At 50.1% G+C, this 21,236-nt stretch overlaps 2 protein-coding genes across 4 annotated transcripts; both read left to right on the forward strand.

Annotated features, from left to right (window-relative positions):
* The first annotated feature begins 567 nt into the window (after positions 1-567).
* On the forward strand, positions 568-6,701 carry LOC113884520 (steroid 17-alpha-hydroxylase/17,20 lyase). Its single transcript, XM_027529144.1, has 8 exons — positions 568-1,017; positions 2,619-2,757; positions 2,958-3,187; positions 3,934-4,020; positions 4,423-4,638; positions 4,948-5,117; positions 5,653-5,756; positions 6,264-6,701. The coding sequence occupies exons 1-8, from the start codon at positions 721-723 to the stop codon at positions 6,548-6,550; spliced, it is 1,530 nt and encodes a 509-aa protein (XP_027384945.1). The 5' UTR covers positions 568-720; the 3' UTR covers positions 6,551-6,701.
* Positions 6,702-14,507: 7,806 nt separating this feature from the next.
* LOC113884536 (steroid 17-alpha-hydroxylase/17,20 lyase) lies at positions 14,508-20,657 on the forward strand. Of its 3 annotated transcripts, none has more exons than XM_027529167.1 (8): positions 14,508-14,957; positions 16,556-16,694; positions 16,895-17,124; positions 17,883-17,969; positions 18,372-18,587; positions 18,907-19,076; positions 19,614-19,717; positions 20,224-20,657. In XM_027529167.1, the coding sequence occupies exons 1-8, from the start codon at positions 14,661-14,663 to the stop codon at positions 20,508-20,510; spliced, it is 1,530 nt and encodes a 509-aa protein (XP_027384968.1). In that variant the 5' UTR covers positions 14,508-14,660; the 3' UTR covers positions 20,511-20,657. The 3 variants fall into 3 exon arrangements, with proteins under 3 accessions (XP_027384968.1, XP_027384969.1, XP_027384970.1); XM_027529168.1 differs by having other exon boundaries at positions 20,293-20,657; XM_027529169.1 differs by lacking the exon at positions 17,883-17,969.
* Positions 20,658-21,236: the final 579 nt, after the last annotated feature.

Genomic DNA, 21,236 nt, shown 5'->3' on the forward strand with positions numbered 1-21,236 from the left:
GAAGACAGTTTTGGAAGTAGACAGTGGTGATGGCTGTACAACACTGTGAAGTATATTCAATGCTACTGAATTGTACACTCAAAATGGCAAATTTCATGCTATGTATACTTTAACATACTAAACCTTTTTAAGTCATATAGCAAGAAAGGGGTTAAGCTAGAATTTGAGGCTAAACCCGTCTGACAATAGGGCCCCTGATCTCAACCCAAGGGTTTCACTCCCCCAGGCAAAAGCAGCAAACATGGAATGAAGAGAACTGCATTCAATGCATCACTATCTGTGTGACTTTATTCAAGCCTTACCCTGGGAAGCCTCACTTTGCTCAACTGATAAAATTGGATAGCTGTCTGTTGATTGTGATTTCGTAATACAGAGTGTCCCAAGCCGTGATTCCTGATCCAGATATCATTTGCTTCTGCCCACTCTAGAGACGTTGATAGACAGTGAGCAAGGGACAGGGACTAGCTATCTGTGCCCTTACCTAGCCCCTCCCCTAGGGGTTTGCCCTGGTGTGGAGCCAGCTCTTGAAAGAAGCCTCCTCTCCCTTCCTCATTCTGGAAGAGGACTCCTGGCTGTGCTGCAGGATAAACTTCCACAAGGTGAGCATTAACATAAAGTCAAGGAGAAGGTCAGGGGAGCCCTTAAAAAGGCCTTCTTGCACCCTAAGGTGGCTGAAGCCACTCCACAGCTCTTTGTCCTGACTGCTGCCACCCAGACACAATGTGGCTGCTCCTGGCTGTCTTTCTGCTCACCCTCGCCTATTTATTTTGGCCCAAGACCAAGCACTCTGGTGCCAAGTACCCCAGGAGCCTCCCATCCCTGCCCCTGGTGGGCAGCCTGCCGTTCCTCCCCAGACGTGGCCAGCAGCACAAGAACTTCTTCAAGCTGCAGGAAAAATATGGCCCCATCTATTCCTTTCGTTTGGGTTCCAAGACGACTGTGATGATTGGACACCACCAGTTGGCCAGGGAGGTGCTTCTCAAGAAGGGCAAGGAATTCTCTGGGCGTCCCAAAGTGGTAAGTAATGCCTCTGACCCCTCCCCTCACCAGCCCCTGGGCACGTTGAGCTCTTCAGCCAAGGCCATGCCTGCAATGCCCCTTCTAGTTCCAGAAGAATCCTGTGATTCTTCCAGTAACAGCCTGGTGGGGCTGTGGGTGGGGAGCGACCCCTCAGACTTCACCCAGCTTCTAAGCTAGGCAGGAAGAATTAAAGGAAGACTTTATTTTCTGGCTGTTTCTGGAGGTGGGACAGGGTGGGAGTGGTGGTTTGAGGGGGTCAGGGAGCCCTTACAACATCATCTCTCCCAGCTGAAAAAGTGAAAGTGTGAGCTGCTGAGTCTTGACCGACTCCTTGCAACCCCATGGACTAGCCCACAACACTCCTCTCTCCACAGATTTCTCCAGGCAAGCATACTAGAGTGGGTTGCCATTTCCTACTCTGGGGTAGCCTCCTGACCCGGGAATCGAACCCAGGTCTCACCCATTGTGTAAAAGTTCTTTATCATCTAAGCCACTTGGAAAGCCCAAGAGTCTAGCTCTCTGAGCCTGAAATCTGAGCTCTCATGATTCACTGAAAGAGTATCTGTAAAGCATTTAGCCCAGTGCTGGAAGTTCTCAATAACTAGCCTTGATGAACACTGTTCACATGGAAAACGGGTTAGTGATTCCTGTCCTCCGCAAAAAGTTGTGAGGGGGAAGTACCCTGATTCTTGGAGGGCTGGGATCACTATTTCCCTGGGGCTTCCTCGAGCTGCTCCAGCCCTGGGGAATTGACCTATGCAAGCACTTTTGGGGAGGACGCTGAAGATTCAACCTGTCGAGCTTTCTGTTTGTTCCCGGGGGCAGAAGGGAGTAGGAGCTAGTCAACCAGGAACACTGCCAGCCTCCAATACAGCACCTGGCTGAGGGGACTCCCCTGAATGTCCTGGGCAATGCCCCCTGGCTGCTCATCTTTGATCAGACCAAGGCTTGACTCTTCTTTGCTTGGGCCAGTCGGCCTGGTTCTTGGGCCAACTACCCTCTCCCATCTCTGCTGGGCTTCTTCTCTCCAGGGGAAAGAAGAAGGAGGCGGCTAGTCTGATGGGGCCTGCAGATATGGGGATAGAGGACAGAAGGTCTGGGGGACCCTGTATAGTTTTGGGGGTCTTCTGGGCAGAAGCAGCTTGGCCCATGTCCAAGCTGGGTGGACAAGACATGTGCCTCTCCCGATGTGGGCCTGTATTGGGCACACGGCTGGCAATGGAAGGGAGAACTAAAGGGGGCTCAGCTGCTGTGCCTTTAGCTGCCCCCATCCCCAGAGGACCCAGGGAAGGGTAGGGGCCTGGTGTGTCCTCAATCTCTGCTCCTACAAGTTTAGAGAGTCCATCCCATCACAGCTGCCTCACCCTGTCATTGATCTGAACAATCTAATTCAGAGTTCCTTCTTTTGCCTTACTCTGTCTCTCTGTTGGAACTGGGAGTATCAGGCCATAGGTTCTGTCCTGCCAAGGCCTTGCAGTCAGGGTGGAGTGAAGCAGGGAGCTCTATAAGGAGGCTGCGCGACAGCTACCAGCCTCATTGCCCTCGGGGAGGGCAGGTGGATGGTGTCTGAGTCCTATGTCCTTTTCTGCTTTCCAAAGGCCACTCTAGACATCCTGTCAGACAACCAAAAGGGCATTGCCTTTGCCGACCATGGTGCCCACTGGCAGCTGCATCGGAAGCTGGCACTGAATGCCTTTGCCCTGTTCAAGGATGGCAACCTGAAGTTAGAGAAGATCAGTGAGTGCCTGGCTGGCCCTGGGCTGAAGGAGCCTGCAGAGGGTTGGGGAGGGAGAGGGTTCTGGTACCTCCATTCCACATTTTCTTGGCTACCACTGCCATCTGCTGGACATCTGCTCTCTTCGATTCAGATGGAACTGGTCGAGATGGCGGTGAAGGGATGACTCAACTCCCGCCCTCACACCCCTCTCTCTCCCCAGTTAATCAGGAAGCCAATGTGCTCTGTGATTTCCTGGCCACCCAGCATGGAGAGGCCATAGATCTGTCCGAGCCTCTCTCTCTGGCGGTGACCAACATAATCAGCTTTATCTGCTTCAACTTCTCCTTCAAGAATGAGGATCCTGCCCTGAAGGCCATACAAAATGTCAATGATGGCATCCTGGAGGTTCTGAGCAAGGAAGTTCTGTTAGACATATTCCCTGTGCTGAAGGTGAGGATGGGGCCAGGTCCTATGGGCAGACCTCAGCAGACCCTGATCGTATACCCAGTTCTTTCCTCTTACGGTTCACTCCAAACCTCATTTTTTTCTGACGACCTCAATTACAGTGACCTCTACCTCCTCTGACTCTTCAAAATCTTGCTGCTTCTCTACAGAAATAGGTTTAGCTTTTAAATTATGGGTTTTAATACTCATGATAACGTTGTTGGTGTTGTTGTTTACTCACTCAGTCGTGTCTGACTCTTGAGACCCCACAACTGTTACCCACCCGACTCCTCTGTCCATGGGATTTCCAAAGCAAGAATACTGGAATGGGTTGCCATTTCCTTCTACAGGGCACCTTCCCAACCTAGGGATTGAACCCACGTCTCCTGCATTGCAGGCAGAGTCTTTACCCGCTGAGCACCTGGGAAATGCCATGTGCCAGTCCCAAAGCTCCACATGCATTAATCATGCATTGCCTTTGGAAGTGGGTTTATTATCCCCATGCAGATGAAAATACAGGCTTCAAAAAGTTAAGGAACTTAATCATGCCATGAGACTCAAGTCTGTGTTACCTGAGTAAAGTCTCAGTCAGTGCTAGACGTTTGATTGAAGGGGGAGTGGAGGTGACTCCTTTCTCCCTTGTTTGGAATTGTCCTGGTTGTCACCGATGGTCCCATTCTGGGTCCCTGTCCTGCTTTCCATTCTGGCTGAAGGTTGAGCGCCAGGGAGAATCTAACATTTCCACTTTGCAGATTTTCCCCAGCAAAGCCATGGAAAAGATGAAGGGTTGTGTTCAAACGCGAAATGAATTGCTGAATGAAATCCTTGAAAAATGTCAGGTAGGTGATGGAGCAGAAGAGATGACGAGTCAGGTGGAAAGTGGCAGGAGAGCAGGGTAGGGTCCTTTTTGGACAGTGTAGGAGCTCCAGCACCTAGCCGCGAGCCTGCCAGAGAGTCGGTGCTCAATAATCCTGACTTAATAATAAATATAAAAATAAATAAGTAGGAGTAGAGAAGTGAGGAACTGCAGAGGACCCTGAAGGGACCCATCCACCCTGCAAATTTAAAGAGGGCCCAGTGTTTTTTCCACTTCCACCAGTTCATGGGTCCTGACTAGCCTCACTCCACTCCCTCATTTCCAAGTGGGAGAAGCCTTTGTGTCTACAGTCTGGGTGAGAGTATGGCAGGGGTTGCAGATGGGGCTCCTTTCTCTTCATCGTCTCCCAATCTCACCCAACCAGGAGAACTTCAGCAGTGATTCCATCACTAACTTGCTGCACATACTGATCCAAGCCAAGGTGAATGCAGACAATAACAATGCTGGCCCAGACCAGGATTCAAAGCTGCTTTCAAATAGACACATGCTTGCTACCATAGGGGACATCTTCGGGGCTGGTGTAGAGACCACCACGTCTGTGATAAAGTGGATCGTGGCCTACCTGCTACACCATCCTTCAGTGAGTTTCTCTCTACCTGAGCCTTCCCAAGCACTCCTGACCCCAGGCACACTCACCTCTGCTCCAGGGAAAGGGAGAGTCCATACCTCGGGACTTCTTTGCAGGATGATTGGGTTGGACCCTTTACCCAAGCAGTGGTTGCTCTGTCCTTTGGCTGGAGCTGCCCCATCTTCTGCAAGCAAAGCCAGGGTTGTAGAGCCACCTCTGGGAAGGGTCTTGCCCTTCTGGGTGTGACAGTAGGTTCTTCTAAGCCCTTGCTCCTCCTGGGCTGATACACCCTGGTAACATCCACCCTGTTCTGGCCCCCAGTTGAAGAAGAGGATCCAGGATGACATTGACCAGATTATAGGTTTCAATCGCACCCCAACCATCAGTGACCGGAACCGCCTTGTCCTGCTGGAGGCGACCATCAGAGAAGTACTCCGAATCCGGCCTGTGGCCCCTACGCTGATCCCCCACAAGGCTGTCATTGACTCCAGGTGTGCCTTCCCTCCCAGGAACATCCAACCTTCCTGGTCCCTCCCCCAGCATCTGACCCTTCCAGCTGGCTGGTCAACCTACAGTCAACCACTGACAACTGATCATCGTACCCACGACCTACTGACCAGTGTGTCTCCTACCCACTGACACCCACTGACCCATCGACCTGACCTCCCTCAGAAGCTGCCCGCTGCCTGGGAGACACGTGCTCCTACCCAATCCAAAAGCCGCAACACACACACACACGCACTCATGCACACATGCACCAGCTCAATATGCACACCCACAGGCCCTAACAGACCCACAAGTGTTGATCCTAAGTGCTACTCAGGAAGAGAGGGCTGGATTCATATTCAATCTGGCAGAAGCTGAGGAGAAGATGCAGGAGTGGGCATGAGGGAGTGGGCATGAGGGAGCGGGCATGAGGGAGCAAAGGACTCTTTTCCCCAGGGTAATGACCACGGAGACTTGGGGCAGAGAAGGTGGGGAAGAACGATACTCCAGACCCTCTTTTCCTCTCCCTCTCTGGAGCAGCATTGGCGACCTTACCATTGACAAAGGCACAGACGTTGTGGTCAACCTGTGGGCACTGCATCACAGTGAGAAGGAGTGGCAGCATCCCGACCTGTTCATGCCCGGTGAGTCCCTGTTCTGTCCTGCCCTGCCAGCCACACAGCCCCCTCTGTGCCCACCTCTCCAGCATTGCTTCCCTTCTGCCAAGCTTCCTGCTAGAAGACTCCTGACTCCCACTACATGGACCTGTTGACACCCCTAGCCTACCCTACACTTACCCAGATTCTTCACAGCTGGGTTCCCCACTCTCCTTCCGCCAACTGCAGCCTCCTCTTCTGAGAAGGCCCATAGGCATATGTCTCCTGTGAAGTCAGCCCCCTCTCCTGTGGGATGGTGCCATTTTCATGTTTAATACACCTTTTCATCCTTCCTGAATATTCCATCTTCTCTGTGTGATTAAGGGCTACCTGAGAGCAGGGCATTTATCTCTCTTAAGATTGCCGCCCCCCCTCCACCCAAATAAGGCTGTCCACCTTCTCAGACTGGGGCTCCCCAGGCAGGGCCTTGTCCTCCCCCTACTCCTCTACTGACACTGACCCTGGCCCCTCGCTGATGGCTCCTTGTGTCCGCAGAGCGCTTCTTGGACCCCACAGGGACGCAACTCATCTCGCCATCATTAAGCTACTTGCCCTTTGGAGCAGGACCCCGCTCCTGCGTAGGTGAGATGCTAGCCCGCCAGGAGCTCTTCCTCTTCATGTCCCGGCTGCTGCAGAGGTTCAACCTGGAGATCCCGGATGATGGGAAGCTACCCTCTCTGGAGGGCCATGCCAGTCTCGTCTTGCAGATCAAACCTTTCAAGGTGAAGATCGAGGTGCGCCAGGCCTGGAAGGAAGCCCAGGCTGAGGGTAGCACCCCATGACTCCACCCTATGTGACCCCCACCGCACAGAATTAGAGGAGCTCCCCCACCCTCTCCCACCATTCCTTCTTCCTCCCCGCCCACTCTGCCTTCTTTCCCAGCCTGCAGCCCTGGCAGTGATGTGCATAAAACAGTTTCTTTCTCCAAAGGCATCTGAGCAGCTCATTCATTTGTTCACTCGTTTCTTTCAACAAGTATTTTATGGACCACCTACTATGTGCCGCTCACTCACTGTCCTTGGACCTCAGGCTCCTTGGCCTCGTGAAACTTAAAATTCTAGTGAGGGCTGACAAATGAACATTCCAGAGACTCATAAGTGCTTTGGAGTCAGTTATACTGGTTGCTGATGATGTGAGGGGAATGGCCAAGGTGGGGGTGGCTGCTGTGAATGAAAGGTTGGGGTAGCATGAGACTGGGCAGAGGTGCCCCCCGCTGAGGGAGCAGCAGGGAAGAGGCTCAGGACACTGGGTTAACCTGCCACTCTCTCACCCCTGGACACTTACGAGGAAAAAAGTTCTCCCTTGAGGTATCCTGGCAATCCCTCATCACTGGCTTCTTCTGCCATAGAATAAATGCACCGAGAAGTATGCCTTCTTCAGCAAGGGCTGGTGCAAATCTGAGGGACAAAATAGCAGGGAGCATGTGACAAAGCAAGTGGGACTCAGAGAGCAGGAAGGCAGTTCTACTATAATGTCTCCACAGCTGGTCAGGAGGGCAAGTCCCTGCGTTCTGTATTAGCTGTATCTGCCCCTCCTGTTTGAAAGCAGGGATTGCAAACTGCTCACCCATGGGCCACAAAGGGCCCACTACTGAGTTCTACGTCCACGTGGTACCTTTGTTTTACAATAAAAAAAAATGAAATTAACTGTCAACATCTTAAAATGAAAAGGATTCATACAGAAATTCTGATTTCCAGCTTCTGAAAATCCCGGGGCCATATCAGATAGGGTTACAGTTGTACATGGCCTCGAGCTCCACCTTGGCCTCCCCAAAACCCCTACTGTCCAAAAATCCCTACTGTCCAAAAACCGCATCTGCTTGACTCAAGCATGTCACTGCCTAGCCCCTGTGGGCATCCGATGAGCTCCTCCTGCTCTCAAGCTCAGTAATACCCCATTCATCCTCTCACTCTGAGGCTAAGACCTGCTCAGAGGCCCAAATATGAATGGCAGACATCTGAACTCTCTAGACCGAGGCTCCAGCTACATCTTACAAGTGCCACACAAAACAGGTACCTAGACAAAGAGGAGGGTCCCTCTTCTCTGACTGAGGAGAAGATCTCTAGCCAGTCAGGAAAACCTCCAGCCACAACACTCAGGAAATGAGACAGAGAACCAAGTTCTGCCCAGTGCCTGTGTTTATCAAGCATATGGCTGGGCGTTTTTATCCAAGTTACATATTCCTCTCTTTTTACGGGAAACCAGAAAACCGAGATTCAGAGTGATCACATACCTAGAACAAGTTTTCTAGATCTAAAGCCTGAATTTTAGTGGAAAAAACCCTGAATAATTAGCAGTTATCCTAAACTTTCATGCTGGATGCTGACAGGCACAAAAATGACAGATAAGACATGGACTTTGCCTTTGAGGAACGTTGAAATTAGTAAATTGTTAGATTAAAAAAAAAAAGCTTCTGTTTCAGTTCTTATTGCTGAAAATCTTCCTATAATATTCAGGTTCATTTTGTGCCTCAAATACAGTCCAATCAACAGAATTCATCCCTTCCCCCCACCCCCCCCCCCAATAATGTGACAAAGCCTCAGAGTCATAATTTGAAGCAATGATGGTTATATACACAACACACACATACCTAGTCAGTTTATATAATACACATTTTTACAGGACTCAAAAGCTTTTCAAATTTCTTGAACAGTCAGCCTCACCTTTGAGCCTGCCAGCCAGCACCCGACAAGGGATGAGAAGTGCTACCACCCTTATCTTACAAAGGAGGAGCTGACACCTAGCCTAAGGCTGCAGATGACAGAATTGAGACTGTCAAAACTCGGATCTCCTGACTTTCGGTTCAGTATTCTTTCCATGACTGGGCCCTAGCTCATCAAGTCTTTGCTTTACCTTGAACACGTCTTGATCAAATCAAATAATCACTTTGCCCAAAAAGAGGTGCAGTTTTCAAGGGGATATGAAATATTGAAGGTACATGTTAACTTGTTGCTGATGTTCTTTGAGAAAGATTCACTACGGTTTCACTGGACAGTGAAGGACACGTGGGGTCTCAGAGCCCTTCTTCACTTTAAGCAAAATTCTAAATGTAACCTCGTTTTTTCCTCAGTAGTTCCACCCCACTGCACCAAGCTTTTGTTGGGGGCAAAAGAAATATTAATGGGACTTGTCTTGTGTGCCTGACTGTCTAAAGACCAGTGCTCAGTCACTCAGTCACTTCTGACTCTTTGCCACCTTATGGACTGTAGCCTGCAGCTCTCTGTCCATGGGATTCTCCAGGCAAGAATACTGGAGTAGGTTACCGTGCCCTCCTCCACTAGAGACCAGTACCAGAGATTTATTGCCAGTAGAAAGTTCAAGGAAACCACTGGCTTCTACCTCAACAAAGGGTTACATTAAAAATGTTACCCCTGAGCGAACAGATACAAGACTTCTTAAAATCTTCAGAATCCAGAGGCTTTCTTCAAAAGATTGAATAACCTTAAAGAACTTTATGAATTTTAAGACCTGACATCTAAAGATTAAAAGAGACACCAGATGATTTAGAAGAAGGGGAATTTAGCATCCCCCTTTTCTGTTATCAAAGATAGATTATGATGCAGTCAAGAAGTAATAATTAGAACTGGACATGGAACAATGGACTGGTTCAAAATTGGGAAAGGAGTACATCAAAGTTGAATATTGTCACCCTGCTCATTTAACTTCTAAGTAGAGTACATCGTGTGAAATGCCCTCCCGGATGAAGCACAAGCTGGAACCAAGAGTGCTGGGAGAAATATCAACAACCTCAGATATACAGATGACACCACCCAAATGGCAGAAAAGTGAAGAGGAACTAAAGAGTCTCTTGATGAAGGTGAAAGAGGAGAGTGAAAAAGCTGGCTTAAAACTCAACATTCAAAAAACCAAGATCATGGCATCCAGTCCCATTCCTTCAGGACAAACAGATGGGGAGACAATGGAAACAGTGACAGATTTTATTTTCTTGAGCTCCAAAATCACTGTGGATGGTGCCTGCAGCCATGAAATTAAAAGACGCTTGCTCCTTGGAAGAAAAGCAATGACAAACCTGGACAGCGTATTAAAAAGCAGAGAGATTACTTTGCTTACAAAGGTCCATATGGTCAAAGCTATGGTTTTTCCAGTAGTCATGTATGGATATGAGAGCTGGACAATTAAAAAGCTGAGTGCCAAGAATTGATGCCTTCCAAAACTGTGATGCTGGAGGAGATTCGAGAATCCCTTGGACTGCAAAGAGATCCACCCAGTCAATCCTAAGGAAATCAATCCTGAATATTCATTGGAAGGACTGACGCTGAAGCTGAAGCTCCAATACTTTGGCCACATGATGCGAAGAGCCGACTCAATGGAAAAGACACTAATGCTGGGAAAGATAGAAAACAGGAGAAGAAGGGGACAACAGAAGATGAGATGGTTGCATGGCATCACCAACTCAATGGACATGAGTCTGGGCAAACTCCAGGAGAGGGTGAAGGACAGGGAAGCCTGGCATGCTGCAGTCCACGGATTCACATAGCATTAGATACAACTGAGCGATGAACAACAACAACAAGGGCCACAGCAATAAGCATCCAGCTTGAGATATGGATTGTTATTAAATAACTGTAGCCTAATGGTTCTTTAGGGCTCCCCAGGAGGCTTAATGGTAAAGAATCTGCCTGTCAAGCAGGAGATGCAGGTTCCATCCGGGGGTGGGAAGATCTTCTGGAGAAGGAAATGGCAACCCATACCAGTATTCTTGCCTGGAAAATCACATGGACAGAGGAGACTGGTGGGTTATAGTTAGTGGGGTCACAACAGTTGGACATGACTGAGTGACTAAACAACAATTGTTCTTTAAGCTGTATAAAGTTATTGATATTTGGGCAATTCTGAGATTCTACCCTTCTGGGGGTGGTTGTTCAGATTTTTCAGAGATAAAGTATCAGTTCCAAAACAGTTTGATCTTATCTACTGGCTATAAAAAGTGAACTCTAAACCTGTCCTTGAGAAGGCATAGTTCCTGCTGATTGGGGCAACCAAGATGTTAAGGTTCTAAACTTGTGGGCAGATAATGCATATTGCTTAGAAAGTAGCAGGAAAAAGTACCCCTATTTCCTTCCTCTTTTTTTTTTTTTTCTAATTTTATTTTATTTTTAAACTTTACATAATTGTATTAGTTTTGCCAAATATCAAAATGAATCCGCCACAGGTACACATGTGTTCCTATTTCCTTCCTCTTTATTAAAACATCTCCGTTCGCCCGCCCCTGAGGCCTGTGGCTTGTGACTGCCTCCTGAGCAGAGTGCCACGCACCAAGCAGCAGGAGTTTTCCGCCCATCCTGTCTCCACCTTGGCTCATCACCCTAGGTACCCACAGGATGGATCCCAGACAAGCCGAATCCACAGATGCAGAACCTACGTATGCTGAAAGCTAAGTGCATACAGTTATTTACATGGCAGCCTTGAGCAGCCTTCAGATTTTGGTTATCTGCCGGGCTTGTGGAACCAAACTCTCGTGAATACTGAGGGAACAACTGTACTGACATTTGAAGTCAGATAATTCGGGGACGACAGAGGATGAGATGGTTGGATGGCATCACCAACACAATGGACATGAGTTTGGGTGAGCTCCAGGAGTTGGTGTTAGACAGGGAGGCCTGGTGTGCTGCAGCTCATGGGGTCGCAAAGAGTCGGACACAACTGAGCAACTGAACTGAACTGAACTTGAATTCTTTGCTGCGGTGACCCTCCTGTGCATTATAGGATGTTCAGCAGCATCCCTGGGCCACTATCCACTAGATGCCAGTATCAACACCCCCACTCCACCCCTGGCTACTTGTTGCGACAATCAACCAATGTCCAAACACTGGTAAAAGTCCCCTGGGGAGGGGACAAATTGCCCTTAGTTTAGAACCACCATTCCAGCCAAACTGAACCACACAACTCCATGTAGAATCGTGTTGCATCCCTCTTTGTCACCTGATTGTCCTTTGGGCTCCCCAACCACTCTGTAAATTCCCTAAGAGAAGGATGAAGTCAATCTCACAAGTGCACCTACCCAGCAAAGGATTAGACACACAAAAACCTTCAGGAGTACTCATCCTGGTGACTTGACGATGAAGTCCTGTTCTAAGCATGAGGTTAAACAGCAGTCCCTAGAAGCATATATATTTCTTTTGTAAGACTCTGGTTTGATCACATCTGTGGCTTTTTCTCACCCAGAAACAGGCAGCAGAATGGTGTGTGTCTGTCCCCACCCCCGCTTACAGCCGCTGCTGATTACAGCTACACATTCCAATACAGCCTTGCCTCTCAGACCAAAGAGGGGGCGGGGGTGGCCTGATCTCAGAAGCCCTGGAACAAATAGTTGGCAACAGCTGTGTTCTCAGAAGACCGCAGTTGGTCGCTACTGTTTTCTCATTCCACACTAGGTTACCGGCTATAACTCAAGTGCCCCTACTTCAAACGGCAGCTCGCAAAGTACTCAAGTCTCTGCCACGGGGGTCTGCTGGCTTGGAAAAATCCATCAGGAAGACCAGAGTGTGGTCAGTCCCACCCCCACCCCTCTGAAACATTCAGGACGTCCATCGGACCCACAGCCCTGACCACAGGCTTAAAAGGAGAAAGTCTCTAAAAGGAGCCCTTCCCTTTAAAAGAAGACCCCCCACCCCAACTCAGAATCTCTTCAGAAGCAGAGAACTGTGAAGAAATCTTTGCTCACTAACCCAATCAAAATGGAGAAGGAATAAAAGGGGTTTTGATCAGGAATCCTGCTCCGCCTCTCCCCTTCCCGGCCTCACCCCTCAACTGTTTCCTCACTAAGGCTTTGGCAATGGTTTTACGGTGTCTCATGGAAAATCAGAACAGATAATCCAGCAAGAGCTCAGGGATACATGGGGGTTAAGAAGCCGGTGGCCAGGGGAGTAAGGAGCAAATAGAAAGCAGGAAGAAAAGCCTGGAAAATTCTGTAAGGGAGCTGGCCTGCTATAACTGCGAGACATTTTCTAAAAGGCTCCCTCCACCCAAAGCAGTAGTGCGATAAGTAAGCTCCCACCCCCTTCCCTTTCCGAACCCAATCCCCAGACCACCCGTTCCATTACCTGTCTAAGACCCAAAAGGAACGGCATCCTGCAAGAGCATCGTCCACACTAACGTTGGGAACAAAGGGCTTTTGAAAAGTTAAGGTCTTGGAAGCCAATAGTTAATTAATTGATTAATAAATGAATAAATGAACATTAAACTTTAAAAAACAAGAAGTATATTCCACTGTTATTCCCATTATAGAGAGGAAACTGAATTTTAAAACAGGTTGCTGCTAAGTCACTTCAGTCATGTCCGACACTGTGCGAGCCCAGAGACGGCAGCCCACCAGGCTCCCCCGTCCCTGGGATTCTCCAGGCAAGAACACTGGAGTGGGGTGCCATTTCCTTCTCCAGTGCATGAAAGTGGAAAGTAAAGTGAAGTCGCTCAGTCCTGTCCGATCTTTAGCGTGGACTGCAGCCTACCAAGCTCCTCCGCCCATGGGATTTTCCAGGCAAGAATACCGGAGTGGGGTGCCATTTCCTTTTCCGTAAAACAGGTTAAGTAACCATAGAGTTACTATATGACCCAGCGATTCCACTTCCACGTATTTACCACCCCCAAAATTGAAAACAGGGACCCAAATAGATACTATGTACATGCTGTGGACGTGTACACCCCTGTCCATAGCAGCATTATTCACAGTAGCCGAAAGTGGAAACAACCTAAGTGTCCATCAACTGAGGATGAACAAACGAAAGGTGGCATACCCGCTTACTAGAAGATTGTTCAGTCATAAGAAGGAGTGGAGGGGCCTTCCCTTGTGGTCCGGTGGCTAAGATTCTACACCTCTAATGCAGGGGGCTCAGGTTCAATCCCTGGCCAGGGAACTAGAACCCACATGCTGCAATGAAGACTAAAGATCTTGAGTACTGCAGCCAACTCCCAGCACAACCAAATAAACAAATATTTAGGAAATGAATGAAGTTCTGACGTATGCTACAAAGTAGATGAACCTTGAAAACATTACGCCTAGTGAAACAAGCCAGTCACAAAAGACCAAATGTTATATGATTCCACTTAAGTGAAATAGGCATATTCACAGAGACAGATTAGAGTTTACCAGGGCCTGGGGGGAGGCGAAGGGGGAGTTATTGCTTCGTGGATATACTTTATGTTTGGGGTTAAGAAGACAGTTTTGGAAGTAGACAGTGGTGATGGCTGTACAACACTGTGAAGTATATTCAATGCTACTGAATTGTACACTCAAAATGGCAAATTTCATGCTATGTATACTTTAACATACTAAACCTTTTTAAGTCATATAGCAAGAAAGGGGTTAAGCTAGAATTTGAGGCTAAACCCGTCTGACAATAGGGCCCCTGATCTCAACCCAAGGGTTTCACTCCCCCAGGCAAAAGCAGCAAACATGGAATGAAGAGAACTGCATTCAATGCATCACTATCTGTGTGACTTTATTCAAGCCTTACCCTGGGAAGCCTCACTTTGCTCAACTGATAAAATTGGATAGCTGTCTGTTGATTGTGATTTCGTAATACAGAGAGTCTCGAGCCATGATTCCTGATCCAGATATCATTTGCTTCTGCCCACTCTGGAGACGTTGATGGACAGTGAGCAAGGGACAGGGACTAGCTATCTGTGCCCTTACCTAGCCCCTCCCCTAGGGGTTTGCCCTGGTGTGGAGCCAGCTCTTGAAAGAAGCCTCCTCTCCCTTCCCCATTCTGGAAGAGGACTCCTGGCTGTGCTGCAGGATAAACTTCCACAAGGTGAGCATTAACATAAAGTCAAGGAGAAGGTCAGGGGAGCCCTTAAAAAGGCCTTCTTGCACCCTAAGGTGGCTGAAGCCACTCCACAGCTCTTTGTCCTGACTGCTGCCACCCAGACACAATGTGGCTGCTCCTGGCTGTCTTTCTGCTCACCCTCGCCTATTTATTTTGGCCCAAGACCAAGCACTCTGGTGCCAAGTACCCCAGGAGCCTCCCATCCCTGCCCCTGGTGGGCAGCCTGCCGTTCCTCCCCAGACGTGGCCAGCAGCACAAGAACTTCTTCAAGCTGCAGGAAAAATATGGCCCCATCTATTCCTTTCGTTTGGGTTCCAAGACGACTGTGATGATTGGACACCACCAGTTGGCCAGGGAGGTGCTTCTCAAGAAGGGCAAGGAATTCTCTGGGCGTCCCAAAGTGGTAAGTAATGCCTCTGACCCCTCCCCTCACCAGCCCCTGGGCACGTTGAGCTCTTCAGCCAAGGCCATGCCTGCAATGCCCCTTCTAGTTCCAGCAACCTGTGATTCTTGCAATAACAGCCTGGTGGGGCTGTGGGTGGGGAGCGACCCCTCAGACTTCACCCAGCTTCTAAGCTAGGCAGGAAGAATTAAAGGAAGACTTTATTTTCTGGCTGTTTCTGGAGGTGGGACAGGGTGGGAGTGGTGGTTTGAGGGGGTCAGGGAGCCCTTACAACATCATCTCTCCCAGCTGAAAAAGTGAAAGTGTGAGCTGCTGAGTCTTGACCGACTCCTTGCAACCCCATGGACTAGCCCACAACACTCCTCTCTCCACAGATTTCTCCAGGCAAGCATACTAGAGTGGGTTGCCATTTCCTACTCTGGGGTAGCCTCCTGACCCGGGAATCGAACCCAGGTCTCACCCATTGTGTAAAAGTTCTTTATCATCTAAGCCACTTGGAAAGCCCAAGAGTCTAGCTCTCTGAGCCTGAAATCTGAGCTCTCATGATTCACTGAAAGAGTACCTGTAAAGCATTTAGCCCAGTGCTGGAAGTTCTCAATAACTAGCCTTGATGAACACTGTTCACATGGAAAACGGGTTAGTGATTCCTGTCCTCCGCAAAAAGTTGTGAGGGGGAAGTACCCTGATTCTTGGAGGGCTGGGATCACTATTTCCCTGGGGCTTCCTCGAGCTGCTCCAGCCCTGGGGAATTGACCTATGCAAGCACTTTTGGGGAGGACGCTGAAGATTCAACCTGTCGAGCTTTCTGTTTGTTCCCGGGGGCAGAAGGGAGTAGGAGCTAGTCAACCAGGAACACTGCCAGCCTCCAGTACAGCATCTGGCTGAGGGGACTCCCCTGAATGTCCTGGGCAATGCCCCCTGGCTGCTCATCTTTGATCAGACCAAGGCTTGACTCTTCTTTGCTTGGGCCAGTCGGCCTGGTTCTTGGGCCAACTACCCTCTCCCATCTCTGCTGGGCTTCTTCTCTCCAGGGCAAAGAAGAAGGAGGTGGCTAGTCTGATGGGGCCTGCAGATATGGGGATAGAGGACAGAAGGTCTGGGGGAACCAGTATAGTTTTGGGGGTCTTCTGGGCAGAAGCAGCTTGGCCCATGTCTAGGCTGGGTGGATAAGACATGTGCCTCTCCCGATGTGGGCCTGTATTGGGCACATGGCTAGCAATGGAAGGGAGATCTAAAGGGGGCTCAGCTGCTGTGCCTTTAGCTGCCCCCATCCCCAGAGGACCCAGGGAAGGGTAGGGGCCTGGTGTGTCCTCAATCTCTGCTCCTACAAGTTTAGAGAGTCCATCCCATCACAGCTGCCTCACCCTGTCATTGATCTGAACAATCTAATTCAGGGTTCCTCCTTTTGCCTTACTCTGTCTCTCTGTTGGAACTGGGAGTATCAGGCCATAGGTTCTGTCCTGCCAAGGCCTTGCAGTCAGGGTGGAGTGAAGCAGGGAGCTCTATAAGGAGGCTGCGCGACAGCTACCAGCCTCATTGCCCTCGGGGAGGGCAGGTGGATGGTGTCTGAGTCCTATGTCCTTTTCTGCTTTCCAAAGGCCACTCTAGACATCCTGTCAGACAACCAAAAGGGCATTGCCTTTGCCGACCATGGTGCCCACTGGCAGCTGCATCGGAAGCTGGCACTGAATGCCTTTGCCCTGTTCAAGGATGGCAACCTGAAGTTAGAGAAGATCAGTGAGTGCCTGGCTGGCCCTGGGCTGAAGGAGCCTGCAGAGGGTTGGGGAGGGAGAGGGTTCTGGTACCTCCATTCCACATTTTCTTGGCTACCACTGCCATCTGCTGGACATCTGCTCTCTTCGATTCAGATGGAACTGGTCGAGATGGCGGTGAAGGGATGACTCAACTCCCGCCCTCACACCCCTCTCTCTCCCCAGTTAATCAGGAAGCCAATGTGCTCTGTGATTTCCTGGCCACCCAGCATGGAGAGGCCATAGATCTGTCCGAGCCTCTCTCTCTGGCGGTGACCAACATAATCAGCTTTATCTGCTTCAACTTCTCCTTCAAGAATGAGGATCCTGCCCTGAAGGCCATACAAAATGTCAATGATGGCATCCTGGAGGTTCTGAGCAAGGAAGTTCTGTTAGACATATTCCCTGTGCTGAAGGTGAGGATGGGGCCAGGTCCTATGGGCAGACCTCAGCAGACCCTGATCGTATCCCCAGTTCTTTCCTCTTACGGTTCACTCCAGACCTCATTTTTTTCTGACTACCTCAATTACAGTGACCTCTACCTCCTCTGACTCTTCAAAATCTTGCTGCTTCTCTACAGAAATAGGTTTAGCTTTTAAATTATCGGTTTTAATACTCATGATAACGTTGTTGGTGTTGTTGTTTACTCACTCAGTCGTGTCTGACTCTTGAGACCCCACAACTGTTACCCACCCGACTCCTCTGTCCATGGGATTTCCAAAGCAAGAATACTGGAATGGGTTGCCATTTCCTTCTACAGGGCACCTTCCCAACCTAGGGATTGAACCCACGTCTCCTGCATTGCAGGCAGAGTCTTTACCCGCTGAGCACCTGGGAAATGCCATGTGCCAGTCCCAAAGCTCCACATGCATTAATCATGCATTCCCTTTGGAAGTGGGTTTATCCCCATGCAGATGAAAATACAGGCTTCAAAAAGTTAAGGAACTTAATCATGCCATGAGACTCAAGTCTGTGTTACCTGAGTAAAGTCTCAGTCAGTGCTAGACGTTTGATTGAAGGGGGAGTGGAGGTGACTCCTTTCTCCCTTGTTTGGAATTGTCCTGGTTGTCACCGATGGTCCCATTCTGGGTCCCTGTCCTGCTTTCCATTCTGGCTGAAGGTTGAGGTTAGAGTGAGAACTCACCAGGGAGAATCTAACATTTCCACTTTGCAGATTTTCCCCAGCAAAGCCATGGAAAAGATGAAGGGTTGTGTTCAAATGCGAAATGAATTGCTGAATGAAATCCTTGAAAAATGTCAGGTAGGTGATGGAGCAGAAGAGATGACGAGTCAGGTGGAAAGTGGCAGGAGAGCAGGGTAGGGTCCATTTTGGACAGTGTAGGAGCTCCAGCACCTAGCCGCGAGCCTGCCATAGAGTTGGTGCTCAATAATCCTGACTTAATAATAAATATAAAAATAAATAAATAGGAGTAGAGAAGTGAGGAACTGCAGAGGACCCTGAAGGGACCCATCCACCCTGCAAATTTAAAGAGGGCCCAGTGTTTTTTCCACTTCCACCAGTTCATGGGTCCTGACTAGCCTCACTCCACTCCCTCATTTCCAAGTGGGAGAAGCCTTTGTGTCTACAGTCTGGGTGAGAGTATGGCAGGGGTTGCAGATGGGGCTCCTTTCTCTTCATCGTCCCCCAATCTCACCCAACCAGGAGAACTTCAGCAGTGATTCCATCACTAACTTGCTGCACATACTGATCCAAGCCAAGGTGAATGCAGACAATAACAATGCTGGCCCAGACCAGGATTCAAAGCTGCTTTCAAATAGACACATGCTTGCTACCATAGGGGACATCTTCGGGGCTGGTGTAGAGACCACCACGTCTGTGATAAAGTGGATCGTGGCCTACCTGCTACACCATCCTTCAGTGAGTTTCTCTCTACCCGAGCCTTCCCAAGCACTCCTGACCCCAGGCACACTCACCTCTGCTCCAGAGAAAGGGAGAGTCAGTATCTCGGGGGTTCTTCGCAGGATTCGCAGGATGACTGTGCTGCACCCTTTACCCAAGCAGTGGTTGGCTCTGGCCTTTGGGTGGAGCTGCCTCATCTTCTGCAAGCAAAGCCAGGGTTGTAGAGCCACCTCTGGGAAGGGTCTTGCCCTTCTGGGTGTGACAGTAGGTTCTTCTAAGCCCTTGCTCCTCCTGGGCTGATACATCCTGGTAACATCCACCCTGTTCTGGCCCCCAGTTGAAGAAGAGGATCCAGGATGACATTGACCAGATTATAGGTTTCAATCGCACCCCAACCATCAGTGACCGGAACCGCCTTGTCCTGCTGGAGGCGACCATCAGAGAAGTGCTCCGAATCCGGCCTGTGGCCCCTACGCTGATCCCCCACAAGGCTGTCATTGACTCCAGGTGTGCCTTCCCTCCCAGGAACACCCAACCCTCCTGGTCCCTCCCCCAGCATCTGACCCTTCCAGCTGGCTGGTCAACCTACAGTCAACCACTGACAACCGATCATCGTACCCACGACCTACTGACCAGTGTGTCTCCTACCCACTGATACCCACTGACCCATCGACCTGACCTCCCTCAGAAGCTGCCCGCTGCCTGGGAGACACGTGCTCCTACCCAATCCAAAAGCCGCAACACACACACACACACGCACTCATGCACACACGCACCAGCTCAATATGCACACCCACAGGCCCTAACAGACCCACAAGTGTTGATCCTAAGTGCTACTCAGGAAGAGAGGGCTGGATTCATATTCAATCTGGCAGAAGCTGAGGAGAAGATGCAGGAGTGGGCATGAGGGAGTGGGCATGAGGGAGCGGGCATGAGGGAGCAAAGGACTCTTTTCCCCAGGGTAGGGACCACGGAGACTTGGGGCAGAGAAGGTGGGGAAGGACGATACTCCAGACCCTCTTTTCCTCTCCCTCTCTGGAGCAGCATTGGCGACCTTACCATTGACAAAGGCACAGACGTTGTGGTCAACCTGTGGGCACTGCATCACAGTGAGAAGGAGTGGCAGCATCCCGACCTGTTCATGCCCGGTGAGTCCCTGTTCTGTCCTGCCCCGCCAGCCACACAGCCCCCTCTGTGCCCACCTCTCCAGCATTGCTTCCCTTCTGCCAAGCTTCCTGCTAGAAGACTCCTGACTCCCACTACATGGACCTGTTGACACCCCTAGCCTACCCTACACTTACCCAGATTCTTCACAGCTGGGTTCCCCACTCTCCTTCCGCCAACTGCAGCCTCCTCTTCTGAGAAGGCCCATAGGCATATGTCTCCTGTGAAGTCAGCCCCCTCTCCTGTGGGATGGTGCCATTTTCATGTTTAATACACCTTTTCATCCTTCCTGAATATTCCATCTTCTCTGTGTGATTAAGGGCTACCTGAGAGCAGGGCATTTATCTCTCCTAAGATTGCCGCCCCCCCTCCACCCAAATAAGGCTGTCCACCTTCTCAGACTGGGGCTCCCCAGGCAGGGCTTGTCCTCCCCCTACTCCTCTACTGACACTGACCCTGGCCCCTGGCTGACGCCTCCCCGTGTCTGCAGAGCGCTTCTTGGACCCCACGGGGGCGCAACTCATCTCGCCATCGTTAAGCTACTTGCCCTTTGGAGCAGGACCCCGCTCCTGCGTAGGTGAGATGCTAGCCCGCCAGGAGCTCTTCCTCTTCATGTCCTGGCTGCTGCAGAGGTTCAACCTGGAGATCCCGGATGATGGGAAGCTACCCTCTCTGGAGGGCCATGCCAGTCTCGTCTTGCAGATCAAACCTTTCAAGGTGAAGATCGAGGTGCGCCAGGCCTGGAAGGAAGCCCAGGCTGAGGGTAGCACCTCATGACTCCACCCTATGTGACCCCCACCGCACAGAATTAGAGGAGCTCCCCCATCCTCTCCCACCATTCCTTCTTCCTCCCCTCCCACTCTGCCTTCTTTCCCAGCCTGCAGCCCTGGCAGTGATGTACATAAAACAGTTTCTTTCTCCAAAGGCATCTGAGCAGCTCACTCATTTGTTCACTCGTTTCTTTCAACAAGTATTTTATGGGCCACCTACTATTTGGACCCTCAGGCTCCTTGGTTTCATGAAACTTAAAGTTCTAGTGAGGGCTGACAAATGAACATTCTAGAGACTCATAAGTGCTTTGGAGTCAATTTGGAGTCAGTTATGTTCAGTGCTGATGGTGCAAGGGGAATGGCTGAGGTGGGGGAGGCTGCTGTGAATGAAAGGGTGGGGGAGGCATGAAGACTGGGGGGAGGTGCCCACCGCTGAGGGAGCATCAGGGAAGAGGCTCTCAAGGTAGGAGAGGCCAATGCTCGAGCCAATGAGGGGAAGAATGGTCCCTGATGAAGTCAGACTGCAGGCAGGGCCAGGCCCCGCGGAATGTTTCCAAGTAGGAGAAAGGAGTTCTGGTTTCTAGTCCAGATATGAAAGGAAGTCATAGGAGGGTTTATACATTTAGGTGGAAATGTCTGGCTCATATTTTTAAAAAATCATCCAAGTGGAAACTGGTCTGCAGAGAGATGAGAGTGGGGCTGCGGGGGGAGGTTGTACTGGTCCCTGAGAGCA

Source organism: Bos indicus x Bos taurus, chromosome 26 (genome assembly GCF_003369695.1).
Source record: "Bos indicus x Bos taurus breed Angus x Brahman F1 hybrid chromosome 26, Bos_hybrid_MaternalHap_v2.0, whole genome shotgun sequence".
Lineage (NCBI taxonomy): Eukaryota > Metazoa > Chordata > Mammalia > Artiodactyla > Bovidae > Bos > Bos indicus x Bos taurus.

Excerpts from the sequence above, each read along its gene's own strand:
- LOC113884520 (XM_027529144.1), top strand. The coding sequence starts at position 721 with ATGTGGCTGCTCCTGGCTGTCTTTCTGCTCACCCTCGCCTATTTATTT. Across the intron at positions 1,018-2,618 it reads TCTCTGGGCGTCCCAAAGTG|GCCACTCTAGACATCCTGTC; the intron begins GTAAGTAATGCC and ends TGCTTTCCAAAG. Across the intron at positions 4,639-4,947 it reads ACCTGCTACACCATCCTTCA|TTGAAGAAGAGGATCCAGGA; the intron begins GTGAGTTTCTCT and ends TCTGGCCCCCAG.
- LOC113884536 (XM_027529167.1), top strand. The coding sequence starts at position 14,661 with ATGTGGCTGCTCCTGGCTGTCTTTCTGCTCACCCTCGCCTATTTATTT. Across the intron at positions 14,958-16,555 it reads TCTCTGGGCGTCCCAAAGTG|GCCACTCTAGACATCCTGTC; the intron begins GTAAGTAATGCC and ends TGCTTTCCAAAG. Across the intron at positions 17,125-17,882 it reads ACATATTCCCTGTGCTGAAG|ATTTTCCCCAGCAAAGCCAT; the intron begins GTGAGGATGGGG and ends TCCACTTTGCAG.